This window comes from Ochotona curzoniae, unplaced genomic scaffold (assembly GCF_017591425.1).
Source record: "Ochotona curzoniae isolate NIBS_2020 unplaced genomic scaffold, NIBS_Ocur_1.0 contig_1346, whole genome shotgun sequence".
NCBI classification, from domain to species: Eukaryota; Metazoa; Chordata; class Mammalia; order Lagomorpha; family Ochotonidae; genus Ochotona; species Ochotona curzoniae.
The window spans coordinates 17,851-45,824 of NW_024465052.1; the positions used below are offsets into that span (position 1 = coordinate 17,851).

The 27,974-nt window shown below is 42.2% G+C and overlaps 1 protein-coding gene across 1 annotated transcript; it reads left to right on the top strand.

The window, feature by feature from the left end:
- The first annotated feature begins 1,042 nt into the window (after positions 1-1,042).
- Positions 1,043-27,974, top strand: LOC121146848 (rho GTPase-activating protein 20-like). Its single transcript, XM_040966443.1, has 15 exons — positions 1,043-1,817; positions 3,503-3,667; positions 5,404-5,547; positions 7,509-7,550; positions 8,174-8,258; positions 9,554-9,631; positions 12,360-12,426; positions 12,972-13,151; positions 14,763-14,887; positions 16,265-16,426; positions 20,680-20,783; positions 21,539-21,734; positions 23,112-23,265; positions 26,529-26,567; positions 27,280-27,974. The coding sequence occupies exons 1-15, from the start codon at positions 1,789-1,791 to the stop codon at positions 27,441-27,443; spliced, it is 1,734 nt and encodes a 577-aa protein (XP_040822377.1). The 5' UTR covers positions 1,043-1,788; the 3' UTR covers positions 27,444-27,974.

Consider the following 27,974-nt stretch of genomic DNA (forward strand, 5'->3'; position numbering starts at 1 on the left):
CAGATGGAAGATCTTCCTCTGCATCTCTCCTCCTTTGCATATCAGACTTTCCAACCAAAAAATGAATATTTTTAAAAAGAGTGTATATAAATGTTTGCAGTGTGTGTGAGTCTTGAGCAATTACTGGGAGTGATATTGAATGATTTTCACTTAAGGTATTAAACACCTCATTTCTCTGCAATTTGTGCTCATTATATAGGATTACACAAAAATTTAAATCTGTTTTTGGACTTTTCAAAAATTTTCTTAAATGTTGCTCATGTATGTAATTAGTTTTGTGTCATAATCTCAAATTATGTGAATGAATGAAGTTACCAGTCTGATGCCAACAGCCTGGGAGGTGAAATATTACAAGTAGTTCTGGACAGCAGAGGGCAGTAAAGAGCAGTGTGCAAATGGTACTTGACATCAGCTGATGGGGATCCTTTCCTTGGTGGAGGCAAAGATACAGACATCCAGAGGGCCAGCTGGAGGAAGGATCATTACAGTGGCAAGGGCCCAGGAAGGAACTCAGAATACATGAGATGTGTAAAGGGTTGACTCATGGAGCCCTAGCTGACAGTGTTGCATCTGCCCATGAGGTGGGCAAGAGTGGACATCAGAGAAAGCACAGATTAGAACATGCTGTATTCTGGTTGCTATTCCCAGTCTGTTCAATGCCAAGGTCTGACTGCTTAAGGTAGCAGGCCTCTAAAGGTAGTTCTAATGCAAACTGGCTGTCTGAGAGTTAGCAGTAAGCTTCGCACTAGGACTGAGGAGTGCAGAATCAAGGCTGTGACGAAGTTGGTGGAAATGAGCATCATATGCAGCTGCAAAAAGTGGAAAAGCTGCAGGTCAATGTCAGGAATATGATCTTGCCAGCTTCCTGAGCATGGTGTGATTTCATGCTGTCATGTTTCCACTTTTATATCTGGGAACCTGCTTGTTTGTAGAAAAACTGTGGATTGGCAACTAGACAGTCCTCATTCTACTAACTTTAAGTCTCTGGTTCCCCATGCAGCACAATTCTCCTTAGCTTTGTTTTCTCCATTTGTAGATTGCTCAGAAGCTGATGTTGAGGCAATGAAACACTGCCTGTAAGGTGCCTTACACTACCTTGTTGTTCGGTAATTGCTCACTGGGCTGTAGTGTGTGGTGTGTTCTCTAGCATTTCTCTTTGTGCTTGGACAAACATCCATAGTATGTTGATTATATTTTAAAAAGACTGTCTTCCTGTCTTCAATAAGCATACTTGAAGCTACTAGGAGAGTGCAATGCAAGTTGGCTTGCTAAGTTTTCTATTCTCTTATTTTACACTCATGAAAGTCCTCTGAGGTGCTTTAACTGTCACCTGTGCTTTGGAGTGGAGACACTGAGACTTTAATAAAATCGTGGATTTTACCAGTGCCCTGTACATGGCAAATACTGAATAGGGATTCAACAGTCACATGGTCTGATTGCCATGATCCTGCCATGACCACTATGCAACCTTCTCTCCTATATAGACAGTCCATCGCTCGTCTAAAAACTGAAGAATAGAAATAGAATAAATAAGTATTTTATGTTTGTGATATGCTGAAATAATATTGCAGCTAGCAAGGCATCATTTTTATGCCATTTCTTCTTTTTGGCATTTAGGGTGGAAAGTCCAGAGTTCAATGACAGAAATGAAAATAGACTGCGCTGGGTTGAGTCCCCCACCTCATTCCCGCTTTGGAGCCCTGATCTCTCTTTCCTTGCCACACAAAGACACAGTGTGAAGGTGCTGGACTATGAACCTGGAAGAGCAGCTGAGTCAGTGGGGGGTACATGATCATGGACTTTCAACCTTCAAAGCTGTAAGTGACATGAACTTCTTTTTACAGATGCTACTGCCAGAGAGTAGGAAATGGGGTTAAACATATGTTGCTTATACTAATTGTTATCTACAGTATTTTATAATTTCACTATGAAAATGACACAGTAATAATAGTGTGATATACTTTAGGGAAATATTGACACTTGGACAAACTGAATGAGAGGTTTATTCATCTATATTTCTTACAACTTCATCTGCAGGAATAATTACCTCAGGTTAAATTGGAGGAATCGAAAGTCAGGGCCCAAGCACAGCGGCTGGTGTGTGAGTTTGTCAGTTGGTCAGTTTATGGCATGAGCCTCAGAACTCGCTGACATCACAGTGGTGGGCTGGCCTGGCTACTGCAGAACCCTCACTCATCCTAGTGGTGTGCCCAGCATCTGCGTGCTAGTCTAGCCACGTCTCTCCCTACGGAGAATATAGGGAACGGGAATGTTTCTAGGAGCCGAAAAGGTCTCCACTCCTGGAATTCGTCTGCAGGGCCGCGATTCTAGGTAATCTTTTCATCCTCTACCTGTGATCACCTAAGCTGACTAGTAGTCCAGGAAGTGTTGTGAACTTGCTAACCCAGATGGAGAGTAATTGGTCATTTTGTTGTTGATATGGTAGGAGGATACTCAAGTTTTGCTGATGTGGCACTGCTGACCTTGAGAGCAGGCTCTGTATTATCGGGAGACCATTCCTTAGCTCCATGGGCAGCAGTTCCCTCCTGAAAAGCAATCTACGGAGGAGCTTTCCTGTTTAGGAAAGAGTTTTGTGTTATTCCCAGGCCCATGGGTTTAACTTTTATGGCCACATACACCTGTTAGGAGATGGTCCTAACTGAAGCAATTTACATCTAAACATGGCTTTGTGTTATGAAAATTTAGATACTTGTAGTATGATTTGGTGCTTTTTAGCACTCCCACACTGCCTTAATTAGAATACTGGTTTAGATAAGACGGGGAGCAGCCTATTTAGTGAGAATCAATGTATCCCAGCTATACAAATAATCATGCCAACTGGAGACCCAGTTGTAAGTATGTCTTGACAAACATCATTTAAAAAAAATGCTGGATGACAGTTCTGATTTGGAGATCCCATTTGATTAGCTTAGGCCTGCTAGGGCAATCAACCCTATATGAAGGGTTTTTTTTACACTTTTTCAATCTGTATTCTCTTTTTGCAATTGACACATTCCTAGGTTACACTAATCAGTGTGTAAGACTTATGTTTTGGGTGGGTTGATGCGGGAACATTCTGCCTACCAGCCTATGTAGCAAGCACTCCTTCTGTCACTCCTCCAACAGTTGTCCGAGGTTACCAATGGCTTTCATGTTACTGAATCTAATGACCAGTGCCTACTAATCTCATGCCACACCTTCCACGGCATTTGATGTGACCAGTGGCTTCCACCTTTTCTTTCTGTTCTTGCTCAACACCTCTTGCTCTGACATGCTGTTTTCTGGTTTCCCCTAGATTCTCCCTTGAGGTCTTCCCCATCTGTTTGTGTCTCTGATCTCTGCTCTTTCAGACTTTTAAAACACAGAACCCCATTAGATTTAGTTGGAGATCCTTGTTTGGGAAAGTGAGGCTATAATTTGGTCATGGGTCACCCCAAATGTTTAGCATAAAGCTCATTCTGTCATTTGTTTTATCATGGCTCTGATGTTTGATGTTGAGCAGGCCCAACCATAGTTGTCAACCTGATGGCTCAGTAGCCATGACTTCACCAGAGCCCACCCAACGCCGCCTCCTGCTGCATGGACCCATGAAGCTGACCAATAATAACCAGGTCAAGAAGCGTCATGCCTTTCTGTTCAGTGATGTGTTGCTCATTGCAAACAAAGGGTAGGTACATTCCAAGCATGCTTTCCTGGTTTAAAATAATTTCTGTGTACTTTCTCTAAGTAAACAGAATGGTTTAGTTTGGTCTCTGCAAATGTTCTGGGCTTTTCCCTCAATTATGAATTATTCTGTGAGGATTTATTCTGCATCTTTTCCTTGTAGAGAATGCAATCAAGAATAGGAGAGTCAGGGTTCCTCTTTTCTTGGGATTTAGACATATGATAAAATAGGAAGCAGATAATTGAAGGTTGTGGTAAATGTAGACCGTGATCTTATAGGAGGATAGATGTGGTGCAGAGTAAGGTAAAGGGTCAGAGAGGAGTCCTTGCAACATTTAAACTGCCTGTGGCATGTGAAGCAGCCACCTGTTCTAGACTGAGTGCCCCAAACTGCCTGACTGCGGCGACCAGAGGCCCTGGTGGGTGAGGGTTATAGGGATTCCTGCTGTTCCTGGAGTTCACTGCTGTGGTCCAAGTACTTGGGTCATCATCTGTTGCCTTCCTACATGCATTACAGATGGGGGTAAATCAGAAGCATTGTGTCCATGACTGGAAGTCAAAGTGGCGTGTGGACATCATAAGCAGCTGCTCACCCTGCTGTGCTAAGGCTCCTTCCCCCCAGGATGTTACAGGTCTTTCCACAGGAAGTCTCCCGTGTTGCATGATCACATGGACTCTAAGAGAGTCCTACACTGCTGTGCCCTGAATCCTGAGCATCTTCCTTCAGGCTTGTCACTGCTTGCTTCTATAATTCACTTGAACGTTAGAGTTGAAAATGAGGAAGACAACATGTCAAAGTGAAGTTGGGTTGAGCCACACCTGTGTCCAGCCAGGACCTGGCTGAAGCTGTTGATCACACTGTGACTGTCAGCAGAAAAATGGGAGCAGTTTTTGTCACTTATCTGATCCTGAGCACTCGGTTAAGATGCATTTTGCATTGTGGTTGTGTTTCGGCTGTAGACTGTCAGCTGTAGCAGTACAGCTTTAGCCAGAATCTGTGAGGCACGTTGTCTGAACCAGACCTTAAGAAGGGGAATTTGAAATAAGCTATGGTTATTACAGTGATGAAGAAACTTTTTTTCTGCCAGGGGCCATTTGAATATTTATAGCATCATTCATTGAATGAATTGAAGTGTCAACATTAAAAATTCTGAATTTATTGCATTTTGAATCCAGCCTGCAGTTGCCTTGACAAAACTATCCCAATGACTTTTCTGTCCTCATACAGCCTGAGAACCAGCTGTTCCCCACTCCTGCTCTAAAAACTTGAGATTCAAATATATTTGTAATCTTTCCACACTAAAGCTATTCCAAGACTTGAGTCTGTCTCTCTTATTTGGAAATAATTCATGTAGTATTTAATGATTTTTCAACTCCCCCCAACACTGTTGAATTCAGTAAGATATAGATAACCAGGGAATGAGCAATTCTTTTAAAATGTAATGTCTTTTAAGATACAGAGTTTGCTGTGTACTTACTGCACTCAGTATTAAGAAAGGAAACCACCCAGCAGTGGCCCATCTGTGTTGTAGGTGTCCCTGGGTTGTCCCTCACTTAGGACACACCCAGCAGTGGCCCATCTGTGTTGTAGGTGCCCCTGGGTCGTCCCTCACTTAGGACACACCCAGCAGTGGCTCATCTGACCCTCACTTGTACTGTGCACTAAGGGGGAATACGTGGGAATGAGCTGTTCCCATCACATTTAAGAAACAAACATCTCATTTGATAATCTTTCTCTAGGTACAAAAAGCAGTTCAAAATCAAATTCCGGGTTCCAATTAACAACATATGGCTTGCTAAAAATACTGTGGGGCAAGGTGACAGTCCTGAATTAAAATCTCTGAAGCTAGGATGGCCTTTGCAGAATTTTACAGCTAAATTCTTGTAAGTATCACTTCTGAATCTTGTAATATCACTTTTTTATGAATAGTAGTAGTCATCTTTGCATAGCCCAGGAAATATACAGATGTATAATTAAATCCCCAACAAACATTTTGATCTGATTCTGTAATTATCACTGAGTCCCAGTGCCTTCAGTCATGGCATTTGCGTGTCTTCTACTTTGTCAAAGTTTTTTCTTTCCATTCACTGGTGTATTTCTGAATGCCCTTAACAGCTGTGGCTGTATCAAACTGGCTCCAGGTCTCACAATTCCTTTTAGATCTCACTTGTGAGTGGGGGAGGTACAAGTACTTATAGCACCAGAGGCTACTTCTCACATGCATTCATAGGAAGCTGAATTGAAAGGGTGGAGTAGCCAGGACCTGAATTAGCTGCCTTGAGGTGAGGTGCATTTATTTCGCCATACCCCTTACACTGCTTTATTCATTTTAATACAGCTGCCAAATTACAGGCAATGTCTTCAAAATTGGATCATGTATCTAGGTTAACAACAGTGATTTTAAAAAATTACAAAATGAGTGTTTAGCTTAGCACTTGAGAAACTTCTGTCCTACATTGGAAAACCCGGGTTCCACTTCTAGTTCTTGACTTCAGCTTCTTGTTAATGCAGACCTTGGGAAGCAGTGGTCATGTCTTCAGGCACTGGGGTTCTGCTACCCACAGGAAGAGCCTGCATTGAGTTCTCAGCTCCCAGAGACACACTTGGTAGTTGTGGACAATCAGGAGGTGAACTGGAATTCTGATTGTCTCTCACATTCTCTCTTTATTACATTTAAAAATTTATTTTGTTTTATAATATAGACACAGGCTCTGGGGTTGCCCGTGCCCTTCCCCAAGGTCCCTGCCTTCCCCATTGATTTCCCCCTCTGGTTTTACAGTCGATGTGATTCATGAACAGTCAAGTCCATCATGCTGTTGTTGAAGTGTTTCCCAACTGTGTAGGTGTGGACATTGTCAGGGAGTCCACCATCTTACTGTTTGGGTGTATTCAATTCTTTCACTGGATGAAATGAAAAATTTTCATCAACATAAAGTTAAAAACACATGCTGCAAAAATAAACATGCCTCTCAAGATTGGTGAAAATGGGAATTGAAAGTCCTCTTGTAGGTATAGATGCTAGTGCATGACGCTTGTGGTGCTGAGGGAATTACATGATATGGTGCAGGAACTGGTGGCAGTGGGGAATTGGGATGGCGGCTTACTGAGTTCAGTTTATTCTTGGGATAATGAAATTGCTCTGTAACAAAATATTATCACAGAGGTTTGCATGCTCTGGATGGTGAATGTACCCAGTCATGCAAGTGCTCAATTTTGTGATCTGTAGTTAGCCACACCTGTTCTGAATGCTAGCAGTTTATAAGTCCATGTGTGCTTGATCCTTAGCAGATATTCACTTTAGATATTAGATACATCCATGATATTTCAGAAAGGATTTTAAGCATTTGTCTTTTAGCAGTAGGAGAGCTGACATTCCTCAACACATCATATTTCTGAAAAATGTTTCCTATGTATTTGTTTAACACACACCAATTCTGCAATTCCTATGAATAATGACAGTAATATGGATTCCACACACCCACTCCCCTGCAAGTTATATCCTTATTTCTGAGTTGAGTATTCCATCCACACGGTCAATTTCTTCATTTGGACAACACTTCAAAATACAAGAGCACTCAGGTTTAATTAGTGGAAACCTTCCTGAGGTCACTGAGTTAGCATCCCATTGTTGAAACTCGGGCTTTAGTTCCAGCCCAGTTTCTGCTGTGGATGAGCAGAGTCCATCCAGAGCCCACACGTAGGGGCGGGGAAAAGGAGCACTTACACCTGAGCTGCTGTTGCCGTCGGATGCCTGCTAACATATTTATCTAAATTGAAATTCTAAACCACATGGAATCTATTTTTTTACGTAGTTTAATATTTTCTCCCTCTTCTCTATTTGCAGGTCTGTGGAATTGAAAGATAAATGGCATTGTTTTCTGGAAAGGTATTTCTGCAGGATACACATTTTGTGTCTTTAGTTTGTGATCAGAGAACATAATGTCTGGAAACGGTGCCACCACATGATACCTCCTTAATAACACTTTAGGTCATCTTCAACCTGTCTCTCTCCCTTGGATATATTCATTGTTGAGGGAGTTCTAGCTGCACCTCTCATTCTTTCTCTGCCTAAAACCTTTTGAGTGAAGCAACCGTGGCCCTCAGTATATAGTAAATTCCCATGAATCCAGGCTGCTGTGCTGGATGAGTCCCACAGCAACACTGCCTGGTACCCTTTTTAGGTCATGTGTTGGTGGTGTCAGTTCCTTCAGTGCAGGCAAGAATGCTCAGTTGACATATAATGGAAATTGTTTTCATGACCACATGTTCTTTTCCCGAATTGCTTCCGTCCCCGCATTTTGACCAAATGCAGGTGTCTTCCACGGATACATCTTATAAGAGTAAAAATGCTACAGATGTATGAACATAGTAATTCATGCACAGTCTGCAAACATGTGTCTTAGCTAACTCAAGCCACATTTTCACATATATGAATTCTGTATATAAACATGGGTTGATTTGAAAAGAATTATTAGCTAACTTATTTGTGTATTTTATGGATTTTATTAGATCAATCACCCAAAGCCAGAAGATGAATGGATTGCAGAATACTCTAGTGAAGATCGATACCAGTAATATTAATAATTCTTCCAATGTAAGTATGCTTTTCACCAAAAAATTTAAACTACAGTTATATGACTTAGCCATAATGAAAGAGAGACACAGGGATAGGAGGGCTAGAGAAAGTGACAGAAAGGAGTGAACAAGAAAGAGAGGAGAAGGGAAGAAGAGAGGAGATGAACTGGGAGTGTTGTAGGGTTAGTGAGAGCATTATGAAAGAACCTTGTATTAATGTGTCTTCAGATATACTTGCAATACTTCATGTATATCAAATAAGATTATATGAAGCAATGGGAATCTGATGAATCAATGCTTGTGCTAAGAAACAGAATCTCCTATTGAATATCCATAAAATTTCATTTCTTAAAAACCTTTTTCTAAGGCAGTATTCTGGGAAATAAATCTTTCCCTTTGATTTTTACTACTTTCAGATGATGATTTCATTTCCAGTTTTCATGTTTATTAAAATACTTTTATTTATTTTAATGGAATATTTTAAGAGAATGCAATGTACACACTAGGGATAGGTCTGCCATGCACCGTATAGGCTGTAACCCAGATGTGCCTGCTTGGTTGATATTTTGTCCTATTTGGATTTTTTTTAAATTTCTTTTCATTGTCCCTCTAGATGTGTGTCTCATGTGCCTTTTCTGAAGTCAGTTACGTGTGGTGTACCCTTTAATCCTTGAACACCTACACAAGCCTAAAATAAAAGTATATTCTTGTGCAGCCACCATCCAGCCCTCACCTGGAAATTGAACACTAATGAAAACAATGCTTCCACCTGTTTTTCATATTCCCCTTGATAGTCACTTTGTGATGCTCCCTTTCTGGGTCAGGACCCACTCCAGGGTCAGCTGCTGCTTTGAGCTGGTTACATCTAACTTCTACTTTGCCAGAACTGAATAGAATTCTGAAGGGATGAAGCATTTAGGAGAGCAGTGTGTCTGCCTCATCTTCTGAATGCTGTTGGAAGGAGCAGCTTCAGTGGGATCACATTTGATTTCTGAAGTTAGGGTGCACTAGCCAGTATGTGAATGGGTGTGACCAGCACAACAGGTGCACTCTGACTGTGCTTTATACCAGTGTCAGATCACACAAAATGCCATTGCAGGACAAAAAAGATAGTTCAACAAAGTTGTTCGCTGCAGATATTCATACAACGCCAATGCTGCTCATTCACATCAGGAAATCTGTTTCCTTTTTTAAAAAAATTTTAATAATCTTAGTTGATTAGGGTACAAAGGGTCAAGGATTTTATAATTGTGTAATCATATGCTGAAATGTTTCTCTAATCACCAGTTTATATTCTCCTTTTCTCCTTTACAGTCTGCCATTTTAGCAGCTCACAATTTAGATACCATCAAAGATGTTATCAACATGGCATTGCCAGCACTAGGATTAACTGTAAGTAACCTGAAAACTGCTTTAAAATAACAACTTTGATCTTTGGTAAATGTATTTCCATGTTGCTACTGGTACATAGGTACCTACTGTGTGTGTGTATGTATGATGTGCTATGAGGCATAGGGACCAACTGCTTATACAATATATATTGCCCCTGGAAACATGAAATCATGGGGTAGAATGCATTAGGGATATTCGTGTGTGGCCATTGCTCTTATTTTTTGATTTTAAACTTTGCCTGAGCTGGAAGGCATAGTTTAATAAAACATGGGTATAATTTCAGATGACTATTTCCACGGGTTTTAATTTGAATCTCACAAAGGTATAAAGCATTGTGTCAGCTTTCTAATGTCCTAATGTGAAAATAGTAGATGTGTGTTTGGGTTGCTGTTTCTGTACACCCCCATTCCCCTGATTGCATAACTACTGACCCTATCGCTCTGTCTCATAATCTCAGCATGGAGATCCCTAAAGTACATATCTGGTTTTTTTGTTTGTTTTGAGACTCAGAGTTCATACCGAGGCAGAGAAGAGGAGAGAGAGAAGCAAGCAGAAAGATGAGAGAAAAGCAGATACAGGGAGCATTCCCCCTTCCATTGGTTCAGTCTCCAGATGGCTAGAGTGCACCAGGATGTTCTGGAGCCAGGAATAGAACTGATGAACCCCAAGTAGTTGAAAGGACCAATTACTTGAGCATTTTCAGGTCCTCCCAGAGTGTACCTTTGCAGGAAGCTAGAGGTGGAATTGAAACCCAAGTGTTGTGATACAGTTCTCAAGGATCTTATCTACCTGCTAAAAATCCTCTTATTGTGAATTTTGACATAAAATATATGAATAGAGTCGTGCTTTTGATACTGGTCCTGAGAATGACATGCCCTGTGCCTGTACAATTCAGTGAAGGTAAGGTGTGAGTGAAAGCTTGGCTTCTGGGGAATGTGCATAGACACCTCTTGTATGCTTTGTGTTTTAATTTACTTTGTTTGGAACAGACACACGGGCACACGTAGTTGAGAGTTCACTAGCATGGACAACCTCCACAAATGCTTAGTGCAACAGCAGGGCTCATTCCTGGAGCTGAGACGCTCATCCAATTCTCCTGAGTATATGGTGGGAATCCAGATACATGGGCCTCCAGTGCTGGGATGCACACCAGCAGGATTCCGGGAGGATTCAGTGGCAGTGTCCCAGATCCAGTGTCCCGGATTAACCCTACGCACTCTGTTGTGGGTAGTGAGTTTCCTATCTGATTTCTAACCCATCACTTTCCATTTTTAAGTGACTGCATCCTGACAGATGCATCGGTTTGGCCTTTATTGTTGATGTTTTTCCTGATAGAAATTAGCAGATTTTAAATATGTATATGTGGTATTTGAGACTAAGAGAAAATTCCACACAAATGAGAAGTCACTAAAAGCCTATGGTGCCCTGGAAAGATGCAATGGCATTTATATTGGGAACACCAGAATCCTATCCTCACTATCACTGAAGAGCTTGCCATTCTATCAGCAGAAAAATCAGGAACAACTTGCTAGTATGGGTTCCTGGAAAGTGTTCCCTGTAACTGTGAAAGCTCTATACTTGTCTGAAATTCAAGATTTTTCTTACGTATTCAAGTCTCCTAAAAGCTGCCAGGGCAATCGGAGTTTGGCATAAGAAACCAATGATTTCACTGCAGCACAAGTGAGTTATACATTTGAAAGAAGAACGATTTGCTGAGTTTTTGTGTACTCAGTAAAACATACTCCTCTGCTCTGACGTCTAGTGAGTAATATGTGTGAACTCTGAAGAAGAATCAGGCCTTGGAGGAGAGTGAGTTGTTATATGAATGGAGTTGGTGACAGGGATTCGACTTTAAATATGGTTAATTTTATTTAATGGCCAGAGTTTTGCTTGGAGTCTCATCAGAAAAAAAGGAATTTCAATTTACAGATAAGCGGATCGCATTTATATCTGTACATCCCAGTTAAGGCACTGCAGCATAAGGGTTCCATGCCTTCAAGCAAGAGTTTCCTTAGAACTTCCTGCCTCCAGAGTAACTTTAGGCAGTGAAGCTCTACCTATGTAAATGGATGTTTGTTTCGTAGTACGTTTCCTGAATGATCAAGACTATCATCAGGCGATAGTTGATTACTCCTTGTGAATCTTGTTTTGGCTTGCTCCCTCCTGAAAGGAATTAAAACATTGAACAGAAACATGAAGTTGGTGTGCTGGTTTCAGGTGGCATTTCTAGAGTTGTGTGGGTAATCCCGTTCTTGTGGCCTGTTTTTCCAGCTGAGAACCCTCCTTCCTGCCATCCCCACAGTAAGAGTTGTGGGAATGGAAGCTGGTGGGTTAACTGCTTTCTCATCCTTGCCTTCTGCTCCTGTGTCTGCTCTTTCTGGATGGCTGAGCTTATGATGTCATGCAGGTGTCACCTTGTTTAGACAGTCTTGGCAGGCAGTAAGTGTACGTGCACAGGGTCATGGAAAAGGAAATCATGCCATTCTCTAAGGAGTCTGCCGATGGCTGAAAGAATAATCAGGAGTAGACTTGTCTTCGTTAGTGTAGTAGCATAAATGTGATTCCTTAACCTTTAGGCCACTTTGTTGAACAGAATTGTGGATCAGATAGCATTGGCACTAGTCCCAGTTACTTTCTTCTTTGGAAATGCAGAGACGCTCTGGAAGTATGTGTTTAAGTATTCTTTGACAAAAACATGTTTTGAGGCCAAGTCCTTTTTTTCTCCAAGGGCTCAGAAAGAGATTACCAGCTGTGGGTCCGTTATGGCAAGACTGACACCCCATTCCCACTCATGGGTAAGTGTTCTGGAAAATAAAAACATATTGATTGCTTCAAAGTTGCACTAAAAAACCCCTGCATATCTATGTTTGCCCAAAAGATAAAATACTCTCATAATGAAGACGACCTCTTGCAATTGTTATTCACCCATTTAAAACTGAAGTGCCACTTGCTTATTCCGTGGTAGATACAGGTGCCTGATCTCTGACTTCATACACCGGTCTTTATTATAGAAGGAGCAAAGATGAAGTTTGACACCTGCTTTTTCAGGTGCAGATGAAAGCCATTTCTTGGACTTGTTCCTTTGGTATGAAATGAAAATGGAATCAAACTTGATTTCCTCAGGCATATGATGGATACATATGTCGTCATTTAAGTTCCCCATTTCACCTTATGTTCCATAGGACACCTGTCTGTTTTTGTTCTTTTCTTTTCATGATGCTGTTGCATAGGCAAAGGGGAGCTTGAGTAGCACCAGTGCAGTGCCCACACTGACAGTCGGTGTGATTGATTCTACTTCTCACCATCAGCCTGATATAAAATGAGATTCTTCTCTGCCTAGGCCATGAAAACCCATACACAATTCAGGAGCACTATTATCGAACTTCCATCCATCAGTCTGTACCGGGGAAGCCCACCTCTCCCCATATCCTTCTGGAGTCCATCCCAGAGATCTTAGCAGATGGAAAACTGCAATTTATCCTGAAATGCCGGGACAAGCCAAAACCCCAGCGTAGAGGTGGTGAGTGCTTTTATTAGATGCAATGACCTGCTCTCAGCACATATCTGCATTCCTAAAAACAAAATCAGAACACAAAAGTATTCTAGCACCAAGGTGTTCTAACACCGAGGTCTTCCCTGTGTGGGAGGATGAATATGAGAAACAGAACCAGCTTTAGAGAAATGGCTTGAAATCAGAATCCAGCTCAGTGTTAGGATTATGCTTGTTCTAGTGTTAGAATTTCTGTCAGCTCTAGATGTCTTATGCATTTTCCCAATAAGCTTAAGCATGTACAAACCTGGGTATCTCCACAAATTATCTTCTGAGGGGAAGATGTAAGGGCACAGTGAGTTAAGATGCATCTTACGGTGCTGGAATCCCCTGTTGTAGCACCAGGTTGACTCCCAGCTGCTCCAATGATAATAGACCTTCCTGGCAGTGTGCCTGAGATGGCAGCAGAGGGTCACCCAATCCCTGGGCCCCTGCCTCCAATGTGGGAGACTCAGATGGAGTTCCTGTCTTCAGCCACATCCCTTGATGTGTGGCCGTTGGAGCAGTGAATGAGTGATTGGAAGATTTCTTGGCGTGTCCGTATGCATCGTTGCAAATAGATCTTTACCAGGAAGCACATCACTCCCAAAGGTCCAAGAAATGATGACTTCCTGTCTCAGGTGGAAGATCTGAAGGAGAGTTAAAAGTTTTGGCACTGAATTCAGATCAATTCTGTTTGGACTGAAGTGACTATGGGTAGTGTGCTAAATTGATTTTTTGTTATTATGTAACAACATTTTGTACTCAGTGGGTGTGGTAAAGTCCACCTCTCCTCTGACTCTGGCCTTGGTGTGTGTGACTGCATGAACTTTTCAAATGAGATCTGACTCCTGAATCCACTGATTAGACTAAGCAGGATATATATACAGTCCAAAGTGGGGTGTTCATGATTCAAAGGCAAAAACTGCCTGAGAAGTATCACTGCCAGAAGAATTAAGCCTGAAAGGCATCCTCAGATATCTGAACTTAACTTTCAGTAGATTCCTTAATTTAGGAGGTGAGACACAAAGAGCAAGACACATGGAGATAGAAGCTTCCTGTCCTTTTCCGCACTCCATATATGCCATGATTGTGCCCGGGCCAGGGCCAGGGTCAGGGTCAGAAGCTGGGGTCTTATCCATGTCACCGCTGTGGTTGGCAGGGTCAGGGCCAGGCCCAGAAGCTGGGAACTTATCCATGTCACAGCTGTGAGAGGCAGAACTGGAACTGGAAGTTGGGGACTTACTCATGTTGTGTTTGCTAGAAGCAGGGACTTAATTTTGTTAACCAGGGCCTAGATTTGTAAGAAGTTGGAATTGGAAGCTGGAAAACAACAGACTCAGGCACTCTGATATGGGCTTCAGGCATCTTCTTCAGTAAACTAAACACTTGCCTGGCACCTTACAGGTAATTTGGAGGAAAATGCATAATGCCACTTGGATGCAACTAGCTAATTCAGATGGTATGAACATGTATGTGGAAAGGACTCTGCTTCTCTCTTTTCTAATCCTGACCTCCCCCTCAAAAAATTTGTCAGATGGAAAATGTAGGAAGAAAATCTGTCATTGATAGTGTAATCTAATCACCTCACTTTCTCTTCAGCCTTTTTCAGAAATTATTTGTCTTGCTTGAGCTCTGCAGCAAGCCAGAACGACCTGTCTCCGGACACTGATTTTTCCGCACAGCCGATTAGGCTTCAAATGAATGATCTTACAGCAATTATTTTGGTAGGTGTCATTTTGATCATTTGCCTCCTGAGCACTGAGCATCCTGAGGGGTTAAGTGTCCTCATGCAACTCTGCTTCAAATGTGGCAATCATTTGTCAGCCCCTGGCTTTGGCTGACAGGTTCTCTTATTGTGACCTCAAAAACAAGCACAATCTGATTAGGAATTGCAGTCTTACTTGAAAGACAACAGGAAAAATGCTAGTCTATTTCACTGGTTTCCGCAGTGTCATGCAGTCACTTGCTCACTGGTGTCAGAAAGGCACGTCTATTTCACTGGTTTCCGCAGTGTCATCCGGTCACTTGCTCACTGGTGTCAGAAAGGTACATGTCTGATTCCCTGCGAGTCCACATCCCCTCATTTGCAGCCTCTTGCTTGAAGTGTTCCTCTACTCCCTTTGTCTGGATGACTCAGACTTCTCATACAACCCCTCTCACGTGAGTTTGATTTGAGTTTCAAATGCTTAAACACGTTATTCTCAAATGTATTCATACTTGTATCATAAGAGAATGTGTTGAATAAAGGCCACAGAACTTGGCCTTTGTTATTTCCAACAAGGATTTTTAATAGCATGCACACTGGTTGATTGCCCAGTGTGTCTGTTGCACATAAGGAGATGTCTCCTGGGTCGGAAGGAATTTATCAGGCTAGGTCCTTCTTGGATGTTCTCCCAGACCTTACTCCATTCACAAGTTCAAGGAGCTCCCAGGGTCCTCATCAAGATGATGTCATCAATGGGTGAAAAAGTATCAGTAAGATAATACATTATGTTGCAGGCATGAAATATAAAGAACCTAATAAATGACAAATTCCCTGGGATATTTGTGAAATACGTCTTGCCCTATTGGCATTAAGATGTAGAAGGCAGTGAAAATCTGGTAGGATGGGCATGCAGTCCAAGAAGGCATTCTGTCCTAAGTGGACTTTCACCCTGGTTTTAGATGAGTGTAGACAACCACAGCATGTAAGAATGCAGCCCATAGTTATTTAGATAAGGATGGGCTGATGGCAATACCAGTGGCAATGATATCTTGCTAGTTGGGAAAAACAGGTTTTTGGAAATAGTAACAGTAGGGTAGATGATAGAGATTGATTCATTGAAAGCTTGAAGAAGAAAACTGGTTTAAAAGTTTGGTTTCTTGGAAGGGGAAGATGAAGTTGAAATCAGCATTTAAAACCATTCAGTGTGTGGGCATTGATTGGATGGATGACTGGAAAATATATTTAGAGGCACTGAAACAGATTTCCTTTCTCCCCATCAGTCAGCTCTTGCCATGTCAATTCACGCACCAGATCGGTTTCTCCACAGATCTAGTTCATGGTCTGGGCTGGCGGTTGTGAAACAGCCTGTAATTTGTTTACCTTTTATTCCTCGCAGGAGATGCTTCACTTTTTAAGGCAGAATGGGCCATCGACAAAGGGTATTTTTCAAAACATTGACAACGTAGACTCATTTCTATGTCTGAAGGAAAGAATTATGTTTGGACAGACATTAAATTGGGAGAATGAGTCTCCACTTGTCGTGGCAGCCGCATTAAAGGTAGGGAGAGTTCTGTTGTCGTCCGTGCATAGTATGAAATCTGTGTAATGGGTTTCATTTATCCTGGTACTTCAAGAACAGTAATAGGTCAAGTGTTTAAGCATCCAAGAACCCAAAAAATACATTGGAAATTCCAAATTGTAGGTAACTACTCTCTCTACTGAACAAATTCTGCATGTTTGACAGGCTTTCCTAGTTTTCAGAATCCACTCTCACTGTCTTCCTCTGAACATGCCCTGCAAAATAATGCTGTCAGAGTTTCTAATACTTACAGAAGAGTCTTCAAAATCCTTATTATTCATACAGAATGTTGGCCAGAACAACCCTGCCTTTGCTGAACTTGACAGCATCTTCCTTATGACATCCAAGTTTCCTAAAGATACCTCAGCGGAAGCTGCTGAAAACCATTTTACATACGCTAAAATCAAAAGAAACGTAGAAACAAAGAAAAGGTTTATAGAGTTCATCATCCAGCTGCCCTGTCTCTTAAGTCTTTCCTTAACAAGTAGTGTAAGGAATGCTTAGAGCTGCCTCAATAGCGACCTCTGTTGGAGCTTAGTTACATCTGCATAGTAGCCAGTCCCCAAAGGGAAGTTTAGACCAAAGTGCATGCAACAGACAAAAAACAAGGTTCAATGCTTGCAATGAAGGAATCTCAACTGAACTTGAACTGTGGTTATGCAGCAAGGTGGAGGAATCCACTTTGTGGGGAGGGGTATGGGAGGGGTGGGGGGAATCCCCAGTACCTATAAAACTGTATCACATAATACAATGTTAATAACAATAAAAAAATTAAAAAAAAAAAAAACAAGGTTCAAATTCTCAAAGTGTTGGGTCTTGTGGTATGATGGGCCTGGGGATACTGTCATTCCACGTGAGAGCAGCACTTCAAGGTCTTGCTTCTGGTGGAGCACCTTGTTAGTGTGTCTGGGAAGGCAGAACAAGACAGCAAAGCTGTTGATGTCCTTGCCACCCACATTGGAGACCAGAATAAAGCTCCTGGATTCTGGCTTCAGACCTTTGGATCTGACCTTGATACTTTAGTAAATAATACAGTCATTTGTCTATGCATGATCTCTCTTTTTCTCTCCATCTTCCTTCTCCATTACTGCCTTCATCTGTTCCTGAATCCCTCTCATGCTCTGTGTGTGTGTGTATGTGTCTCCTTCTCTCTATGTCTCTGACCATTGAGAAAAAATTTCTAAAACTCAAGTGAGGGGATAGCATTGTTGCCTAGTGCAGCCACCACCTGCAATAGGAGCATTGTATATGGTTCTAATCCTAGCCATTCCACTTCCCATTCATCTCCCTGTTGATGACTTTGGGAAGCAGTGGAAGATGGCTCAAGTGAGTGGGTCTCTGCACCCGTGTGAGAGACTCAGATGAGTTTCCTGGATCCTGGCTTTGATCTGGCTAATCCCTGATTATTGTGGTCATCTGAGGAGTGAGCCAGCAAATGAAAAACTCTGTCTCTGTAATTTTCCATGTCAGATAAATGAATGCTTTTTTTTATTGTTGCTTACATTGTATTATGTAGTACAGTTTTATAGGCGCTGGGGATTCCCCCCACCCCTCCCATACCCCTCCACCCATGGTGGATTCCTCCACCTTGTTGCATAACCATAGTTCAAGTTCAGTTGAGATTCAGGCCACAGACAATGAATGCTTTTTTTAAAAGCTTAATTGATATAAAATGTATATTTGTTTAAAAGTATACACAGGAATTACAAGTATTGTGGATTTCCACAGGGAGATATAATGAAACAAGAAAAATTGAATTATTGGTAATTTTAGCAACTGTGAAACAAAGCCTGCTAATTCCATAATTATACATATTAAATTTTTGGAAACTTATTACCTTGCTTCTTTCTTAACCCCCCCCCCCCATAATACTGCCATGTGACAAGTAGAAACCATTCTGTAGTTCTGTAGTGTCATATAAGCCACCTGCAGGATGGTACAGTTTTTTGAAAGATGTGGCATTTAGCCTTCTGGAAATGTTGTAGTGTGACTCTGGATAAATATGATGTGAATCACCTGGAAAGTCGTTCCAGACTACAAATAAATGTAAACGCCAAATTGAATTTGCCTTTGAGCAACCTAGAAGCAGAGGTGTAGTTGCAAATTTCTGTGTCCCCCTTGGGTCATTGTGTGGCTTTCATAACATACCACATCTATTAACTTTGAAGCCCAAGGAAGCTGAGAGGGGATACCTATCCTACTCACAGAAATGCAGTACTCAACAGACCAAGAACCTCCCAAATCAACTCATTCCTAGTAATTCAGAGCTGGAGAGTTCCTCTCACACACACTTGGGGCATTTCTTGGGAAACAGGGAAAGAATCTACCTGCCAGGTGACTTCATTGCTCATCAGTGTCACAGTCAAGATATAAAAGGACTTGCAATTTGTTCTCTTTACGTTGTTCCTAGTAGTACAAACTGTGTATGGAACAACCACTCAAGACATACATGAACTAACACTGAACACAAAATGAACTGGGAGGCATTTCAGCATTGGTCCTCTAGCGAGACCAATGGAAAGAAAGCTACCAAAGTGGTATGACCTGGAAATACAAATGCCACCAAACAGTTAACCAACATGAGCACAATTCACATATTTCATAAAATTAATTTAGAAGCATAGTGAAACTTTCCAACCTCCACTGCACGGGCACATTTCAGTTCACTTTGCAATCACAAGCTAACACGTACTAGGCAAACAAACAAGTAGCAAATAAAGTAGAAGAAAACCCATTTTTCTTTGAATATACACAAAATCTATAAACAATTGTCAAGTATCAAAATGTCAGTGTTGCTCACATAGGTTACAGTTTTTCTGTACTTTGTATATTAGTTACTAGAGTCCAGGGAAAATGTATTTATCTTGTTTAGGCCTGGCTAATTTCACCAAGTGCAATGGCTTATACTTTGATCCATCTTTCTGTTCTTTTTAATGGCTGAGTAGTATACCATCGCATAAAGATTTGATTAATTAGGCAGTGAGAAAAAGGCAGCGTGAGTGTAATTGGAGAGTTCATTGCTGAGGAACAAAGCACCAGTCAGAATGTCTAATCCTCACTTGAATTTGTATGTGAGCACATGTGTCGTTTCATTTGTTTTGTTTCACAAATTTTGCTGCTGAGACATAAAAGGACTGAAAGCAACATTCAAGGTACACACGGTTTACATGTTCTCAGTTTGAAAGTATGATTCAAGGTGACGCATAAACAGAAATGTCAGTTTGTACTAGTTTGCTAAACTATGCCTAAAGAATGCTATATATGTTTATATTTGCTTTATGTGATTGAAGGAGACATATATAGGGCTGGGATTGTGGTGCAGGGGGTTTAGCTCTTGGCTACAACACAACCATCCCGTAGGAGCCCTGGTTCAGGTTGTAGCTGATCTGCTTCAAAATAGCCTTCTTGCTGATGCATATGATAAGGCACCAAAAGATGCTCCAGTTACTCTGGTCACTGTGACTCATATGGCAGAATTCCTGACTCCTGGTTTCACATGGCCCTGGTCTGGCCAGGCCAGCATGGCTATATGGGGAATAGTCTCACTCGCAGCCTCTGTCTCTTCCTCTGTTACTCTGTTGTTCAAATATTCATCTTTTCACCTTTCAAATAAATTAACATACATACAAGGACAAAAATGCACATCTGCACACACACACATCATCATCATCATTATCATCATCATCATCATCATTACTTATGCAAGTTCACTCCCCAACTGACCACAGTGGACTGTGCTGGACTGGGTTGGGCCAGGATAATGCCTGGATCCTAGAAATCCATCTTAATATCCAATGTGTCAGGAGCCCAGGCAATTGGACAATTATCTACTGCTCTCCCAGGTACATTGGTAAGGAACTGGAACAAAAGTGGAGGTGCCAAAAATTGAACTGTTCCTCTGATGGGGATCACTGACTTTGTTTTTGGAAGCAATTTAGCACACTGCCATAATCATGCCCAAAGAACCTTTAGACAGTAAGGGACTTTGCCTTCCCTCCTGAAGCTGCCCAGACCCTGGTTTTACATATCTCATTTTAGAAGAAATTGGAGTACCCTTTTCTGCCTATACACATTGGTGTAAATCGCAGCCTAAGTTTTATAGAGGTCACAGTTTGAGTTTCTAGGAAGTGCTGATTAAAATGAATATTACAATGAAATATTACCTTTGCGGTTTCTCCAAACCATATTTGTCATCCAACTTTTATGACTTTTTTTCTTTTAATCTTTGAAAGGATTGTCTTCGGATCATACCTGGAACACTTTTTACAATGGAACTCTATGATAGTTGGCTTGGTGTCCTTGATAAGGATAAAGTGGAAATCAGAGAAATCAAAAGGTGGTAATATCATTCATATCTAATCCAGACATGCCTCCAAATATAGCCAACACAGAGAAAAATATTAGCTTGTGCTTTAAAGTTTTAACCACAACAAGCATGTGCACTGTGAAGGGGATTCATGCGATCACACACACAAAGGCCAGAATCAGAGCAGAGGTAGACTTTAGCACACCCACTGGGTTCTTATTCACACCAAGTAGTATTGGTATGGAGTTATTGACCACTGTATTGAGTGTCACTGAATGTCACATTAATGGAGCGGAAACTCACTGATCCCAGAGATATGCTGTAAGAATAGTTCTTTGTTGATCTCACTATACACTTGTCAATGCTAATTAGGTGGATAACTCTGTGTCTGCTTAAAGAATTGACATTAATCACTTTCAGTTGGATTCATACCTTGAATGTGTTTTTGCTTCATTGTTTTACTATTGCCTTGAGACATCATTGCTTCAGTTTTACCTTAGAAGGTAAAATGTTTGCAACTCAAATGCTGTTAAATTTCCTCAGTAAGCTTTGAACACATTCTGGAATGCAAAAGCCACTATTAAGACTTGTGTAAACTGGACATTCACAAAGTTATTCAAGTGAAAAAACATGATTTTAACCTCTCCTTCGCCCCACCCAAGCCCCAGTGATAGTATTAAGATAATGGAATTTGAAATATTTTGTTCCCTTTCTCTCTCTATCACTGCAGCAGGGAAATGACTGGATTTTTTTTCTTTGTTTTGCTTGTGTGTGTACGTGTTCAGGCTCTTAGAACTCCTGCCCGTATGCAATGTGGATGTCCTGCGGCAGTTATGTTTGTGCTTATATGAGATATCGAACAATGCCTCCTTCAACCTGATGAGTGCACCCAAGCTAGCTTTTAACATCACAACAAGTGTGTTTTCACTGTGGAAATGTACCACACAGATTGCTTCGATGGAAAGTGAAATAGTTAAACAGGTAATGAGGTGCCCCATTTCCATTGTGATGGACCACATTTTACAATGAAAAGTGCTATATATCCTTCCTGAATGTCAAGGTCACTTATTCTATATTTGGAGTTGTGGGAACATGTGGTGGTAAGTCAGAGATGGAGAGCAGTGAATTACTTCTTTCCAAAGCAGGAAACAGACACATCAGGTGTTAAAGCACAGGGAAACAGGAATGTTATGTAACATTCTCTAATGTTATGTAACATCAGAGAAGGAAATACAAGGGTTTTGGTAAATGGCCAGTCTGAGATGAACTCTGTCACTCATCATTGAGGACCATGCACGCCTGAATTTGTTTCCTTATCAAGCCTTCTCAGCTGAGTAGTGTCAGTAGTGTTAACAGTATCCTCAGATCAACAGTGACACGGCCTGTTCAAAATGAGCAAATATATTCCCCTACTCAGTCACCCTTCCTGTAGCTCACTCAATGAAATGCCACTTTCCATCTTACCTATGCTACTGGAATGAAAATGAGTCAGTTTTAAAGCATCCTAACAGACCCACATGTCTCCAGTACAATGACAGCTCTTATCAAGCTGACATAGATGTAACTTAGAGTGAAGCAGAGGAATGATTGTGGAGGGATTGCAGCTAAAGAAACAGACATTTCCTTTGTAGTTGACTCCATTCATGTCAAAAAATCCACAAAAACCTCTGCTTCCCAAGTTTAATGCAACACATGTTTTCTTCTGTTGAGTACTTCACAAGTTATGTGAAAGTGCATACCACCACCTCAAACATCCTACACAGATTCACTAGGAAAAGGAAAGGCAGATCAGATTCCAGAGAGACAGTGAGACAGATGATTCCTCTGCTGGTTCCCTCCCTGCATGGCTGCAACGGCTAAAGCTGAGCTGATCCAAAGCCAGGGGCTTCCTCCAGATCTCCCACATGGGCTCAGCATTCCAAGGCTTTATGCCATCCTCTACTGCTTTCCCAGACCACAAGCAAACAGCTGGAGAGAAGTGGAGCAGCCAGGATATGAACCAGCACCAATGTGAGATTCTGGCACATGTGAGGTGAGGATTTAGCCATTGAGCTATTGTACCTAGCTGTTATGTATAGACAATTGTGCTATCTAAACAAAGAAGTTATTAAGAAAATGTTAGCATTTTATTGCACTAGGACACAGAAAATACTGTTTTTCTGAGGGGCAGTTTTCTGACAAATTACTTAGTACTTTTGAAAGTGTAACTATAGTGCAGGAGATCGTTCATATGTTTATGTCAACTGTGAATTTTGTTTAGAATTTATGTGTTTTTTGTAATGTCCAGTGTTCATATAGAATGCATGACTCATTTGCAGGTGAAAAGGAGTGCCCTGTTCCCATGCTTTTGTGTTACAGATGTCTATCATAGAGATTTTAATTGAAAACTACCCACAGATCTTTGAAGACCACAGTGAGTCTTTGCCTAGTGAGAGCTGGGGAGATTCCAGCACTAGCAGTGGAAACAGCACTAACCATGAAATCATCATGTGGAATCCAGAAAATGGTACAGGTGAGAACTCACTGAATCGGGAACTCAGGGCAGACACTTTGGATTTTCTGGACAATTTTAACTGGTTGTGTTGAAAGCCACAAGGCTTCGAGGGGTCATGGCAAACACTTAGCATTGCCCCACCCTTGAATAAATCTGATCTCTCTTTACAAGAGTGCCAAAGATTAGGAGCAGCTTCAAAATATTTGAGAATGAAGGGTAGGTAAACTGATGTGTTTGACTTGCAAATGCCAACTCTTAATATTGTTCTCAGAAACTTGTAGCTAAAAAATTGGAGTCCAATTTGCTTTTTCCTCAGAAAAACTAAATCTGTGAATCACTTTGTAAATATATGTGTTTCTATGGCTCTATGTTCACATTAGATCAGAAATATCATGTGAGTAACCTTGTGCATCATATCTGAATATAATGTGCTTGTGTTGAGGGAATATTAATGACTTCAGTGGACTAATTGGAATGCCCTCACAAAGAAGGTACAAGGGTACATAGCATTTTTCAGGCTCAAATAAAAAACCAGCTGCAATCCAGAAATGGGCCCACCTGTATCATGAGTGGAATGTTTTTTTTGAGTCACTGTAATGAAATCACCTTGGGCTGTCCAATGGACACTAATATAATGAGCGAAGATGAGTTCAGGTGGCACCTAACCTAAAATGAGGACAATCTAAAATACATCATTTCCAATCTGGATCACAGACAAAGATTTGCACATTCTGGATCCTTTCATTTTTCCCAAATTCAGTGATGCTGGAATTAGGGCATATGACATTGTGTGCGATTTAAACCAGATGTAAAGTTGGATATGTTGTGTTCTGGAGCACAGGGGAACATTAAGACAGGCGTGAGATTACTGAGGACACTTAGGTCATCTATCCACTGGCCAGTGAGTGACTGAAGGGAGGCTGTAGCAGTCTCCCTGAGAATTCCTTTATGTTTGCTACTGATTCGTGACCTTAACTTGAGAGGTTCCTATCTCCAGAAACAGAGCTTGAGTTCCATCCAAGCCTTTGAAAGTGCACTAGTTCTTGCAGGAGATGTGCTTGGACCAATGCAAGGGTCTCAGACAGAATGTAAAAGGACACTTAATATTTTCGGGCCCGGCGCAGTGGCGCAAGTGGTTAAGTCCTCGCCTTGCAACCCCGGGATCCCATATGGGCGCCGGTTCTAATCCCGGCAGCCCCGCTTCCCTTCCAGCTCCCTGCTTGTGGCCTGGGAAAGCAGTGGAGGACGGCCCAAGGCTTTGGGAACCTGCACCCGTGCGGGAGACCCGGAAGAGGCTCCTGGCTTCGGATCGGCATAGTATCGGCCCGTTGCGCTCACTTGGGGAGTGAATCATCGGACGGAAGATCTTCCTCTCTCTCTCTCCTCTCTCTGTACATCCGCCTTTCCAATGAAAAAATAATAAAAATAAATCTTTAAAAAAAAGGACACTTAATATTTTCTAAGACACAATTGGTATAAAGGCTTCATTCATGCTGTGTGCTTCTGGCTATTAAGGTGCATCAAAATTATTAAATATCCACTATGGGGACAATAAGGTTTTACTCTGTGTAATGTAATCTGGCTTATGGGCTAACTTGAAAGGGATCCTTTAAAGGGAGCTGCAGCTGGTAGGTTTCATTTTCTGAAACACCTAACGAAACCTGTAGAATCCATGACAGCAATGAGAGAAACTTTGGAGACACTGAAGGCAATCCCGAGATTGATAAAATGCTCTGATACACTGTGCCATCTGAGCATTTCAGGAGTCACTTAAATGCTGATTCAGACACTTCAGAACCTAGCCCATTACCCTCTGCTCTTGGGAATGTCGATTTTCATTCAAACATTGGTGTTTTGGCTGCCACCCCACATTCTTTTTGTGCACAGGAAAGATGTGCCTCCAGAGGGTATTGTACCCAGAGGGCAACAGCTTTGAGGCAGCCAATTTCTGCCCACTGGCATTAGATTATCTCCTAGCAGCACATTTGAAGACACTTCCCAATATGCTCAGAATGGAATATATCTCTCATGATACTTTGGCTGCCTCCAAGAGGTACACGGAAGGCTCTGGAAGCCTCTGCGTGGCAATGAAAATGGCACATCTGAGCAGACATGGCCAAGGAGTTTGTGTAGTTCCCAGAGCAGTCTGTCTGGGCACTGTATCCCATGCTGTGTACCTCTGTTCCATTGTCTTTGGAGGTCTCAGTGGACATCAGAGCAGATTACCACGTGGGTGTCTGAGATGGGCAGGACAAGTCTCCCGTATTGTTTTGAGTGTGAGATGTGTCTGTTTCCTGAAAGTGTCATATGTCAGCTTAGTGTTGTGTGCCTTAGCATGGTGAAACAGCATGTGATGGTGACCCTGAGTTTGGGAGTGTGGGGATTGCACCCAATCTTTGACACGGGCTTCATAGGCAGGCCTGCAGCGTCTAAGGTTGCACCCATGTCAGGTATCATTGCTCTTCCGAGGGACTGCACTGAGAGTGTTTCCCATAGTTTTCTGATGTTTGTCTCCTTTCTCGACTACAATTCCCTGAAACACTAACCCTGGACCACATTGCCACAACCTGCACAGCCATCCTGCCCTGTTCTCATGGCTCAGAGCTCTGCAGGACAGAACAACTGTTCTGGCTCGAGAGTTGTCCGTATGTCGCAGAAAGCAAGATGTGGGTAGTCCTGTCTTGCCCCTGGGGTCCATGGGGACACAGAGTGGAACTCTTCTACTGAAGAGAGTGCGGCATGGCATGCATGCTTTGGATTTTCTGGCCTGAACCCATACCATCTTGCAAGGTTCCATTATGTCTGCATGACCTCCCTAACTGGTAGTATATTTGTGAGTGGCTGTCGATGAAGACCAAAGTCAACGATCTAGAGTTTCCCTTGTGGCCACTGACCAATAAAGGTGACTGGCATCTTAGTCTGTTTCCTTGACTTCTTAGGAACACAGAGGAAGAACTTCTTGACATTCAGGAGCCTTTCCTTTCCTCGTGCTTATCTACTTATCTTTCCAATGGGAGATACACACAGGCCACAGCCAGTGTCAGACACCAAGATTGATGCAGACTGTACTGTGGCAATGGTGTGGCTTGATGTGGAAACTGTCACCCCAGCCATGTGCTGTGCACAGTGTTGCGCTTAGGGTGCCTCAAAAGCCTAGGTGCAGATAGTGTATAAGACTGATGATTGGGAGCTGATCAGCCTTGTTCCTGCTTTCAGATGTGAATAGGAGACTGTCATCTGAGGGTATATTATGATGACGTTGCTCTGTTTTCCTTTCACAGTTATGGAGCCAGATTTTCTGAACTGGGAACCATTGAGAGGTAAGAAGAAACATGTATGCAATGGGCAGAGGAAGAATGGAAACAGGAGCTCATTACCAGCCAGCCCATAAGGCCTCTGCAATCTGTGCTCTGATTTGGAGCAGGATGCCCAGGGCATGGTGACTTAGAATAACTTTGACGGTCTGTGCCCTGTTGAACAACTAGTGTACAGAGCTACTTCATGCCAGACGTTAGACTGAGCTGAATATTCTGTTCTTGAAAAGCTCTGTGTCTGTGCAGGAGGGATGCAGTTCCACAGGAGAGGACAGATGCATGAATTCCAAGAGCACGGTTTGGTACAGCTAGTGCTTTGTGGGTAGACAGCTACCACGCAAATGTCTGGTTTCCTGTCTGAGGAATCCATGTAGAAATGTGTTGGTCTAGAAAAGAGAAAAGCCAAGCAAAGCAGAGCAAGGATGCCAAAGCCTAAGCCTAGGTTGTCCTGTGAGCATTTCTAAGTAAGGGATTCCTGCCTCTAAGAAAAGTAGAAGGGGAGAAGTGCCTTGGCCCAGTGAGGATGACATGCAGGCACCACGTTCAGCTAGGATGCTATGCACTGACATTGTCTGAGCATGCTGCACATGTCTCAGAAATCTCGACTTCAGAGGTGATTGCAGTAGGCTATATGAGATGTGTGGCTGTTGCAGATGTAACATGGTGTGTCTAATAGGGAAGTTTGCTCGGGTACATTATTGCTTTGTTTTTCCTTCAGCATCAACACCTAAGTATTATCTGGATTCAGCACAGGATTCAGGTATGGAAAAGGAGCTCGGGCTGCTGGGGAAACATGATGAGAAACCCAAAATTGTTGGGGGCACTTATGTCATCTGTCCTCTGCCCAGTGAGGAACTGAAGGATGCCCATGGCAATGTCTGAGAGTTCCCTTTCATGTTGACTTCCATTTTCCAAATGAAGGACCTTACCTGGAAAGGTTCCTGTGTGCTTCAGGAAGGTCCTGAGTTCCACCCACGCATCCTGGAATTGTGGCAAGCATTCCAAAGGACATGGGGGGCACACATGGGCCAGTTGGAATGCCCTCTGACACAATGTGCGAGGACAAGTATCTTTTCTCAGTCATAATTCAGTCTGCATGCCATGGTCCCATTTCACAAGGTATTATGTGTTTGAGGGCACACTCCCAAGGTCTGCCAGAAAAGTGTTGCCAGTGCAGATGGGGTTTTGTACTCTGTGAGCTGAGCTGACCTGCAGTGGACTCTGTTGTATGTAGGTTTTGTTTTCTGGCCCTCCTCCAGAACACCTGCCAAGGTGAGTCCAGTGACCCCAATCAGCCAGAAACCGGGAGACCTGGGATGGAGAGTCTGAGTGTGCCATGTATACTGTGTCTTCACAAAAGTGTCACCCCCTCCCGGGGTGTGTTTTGCATAACATCCTCGGGTGCCTCTGAAA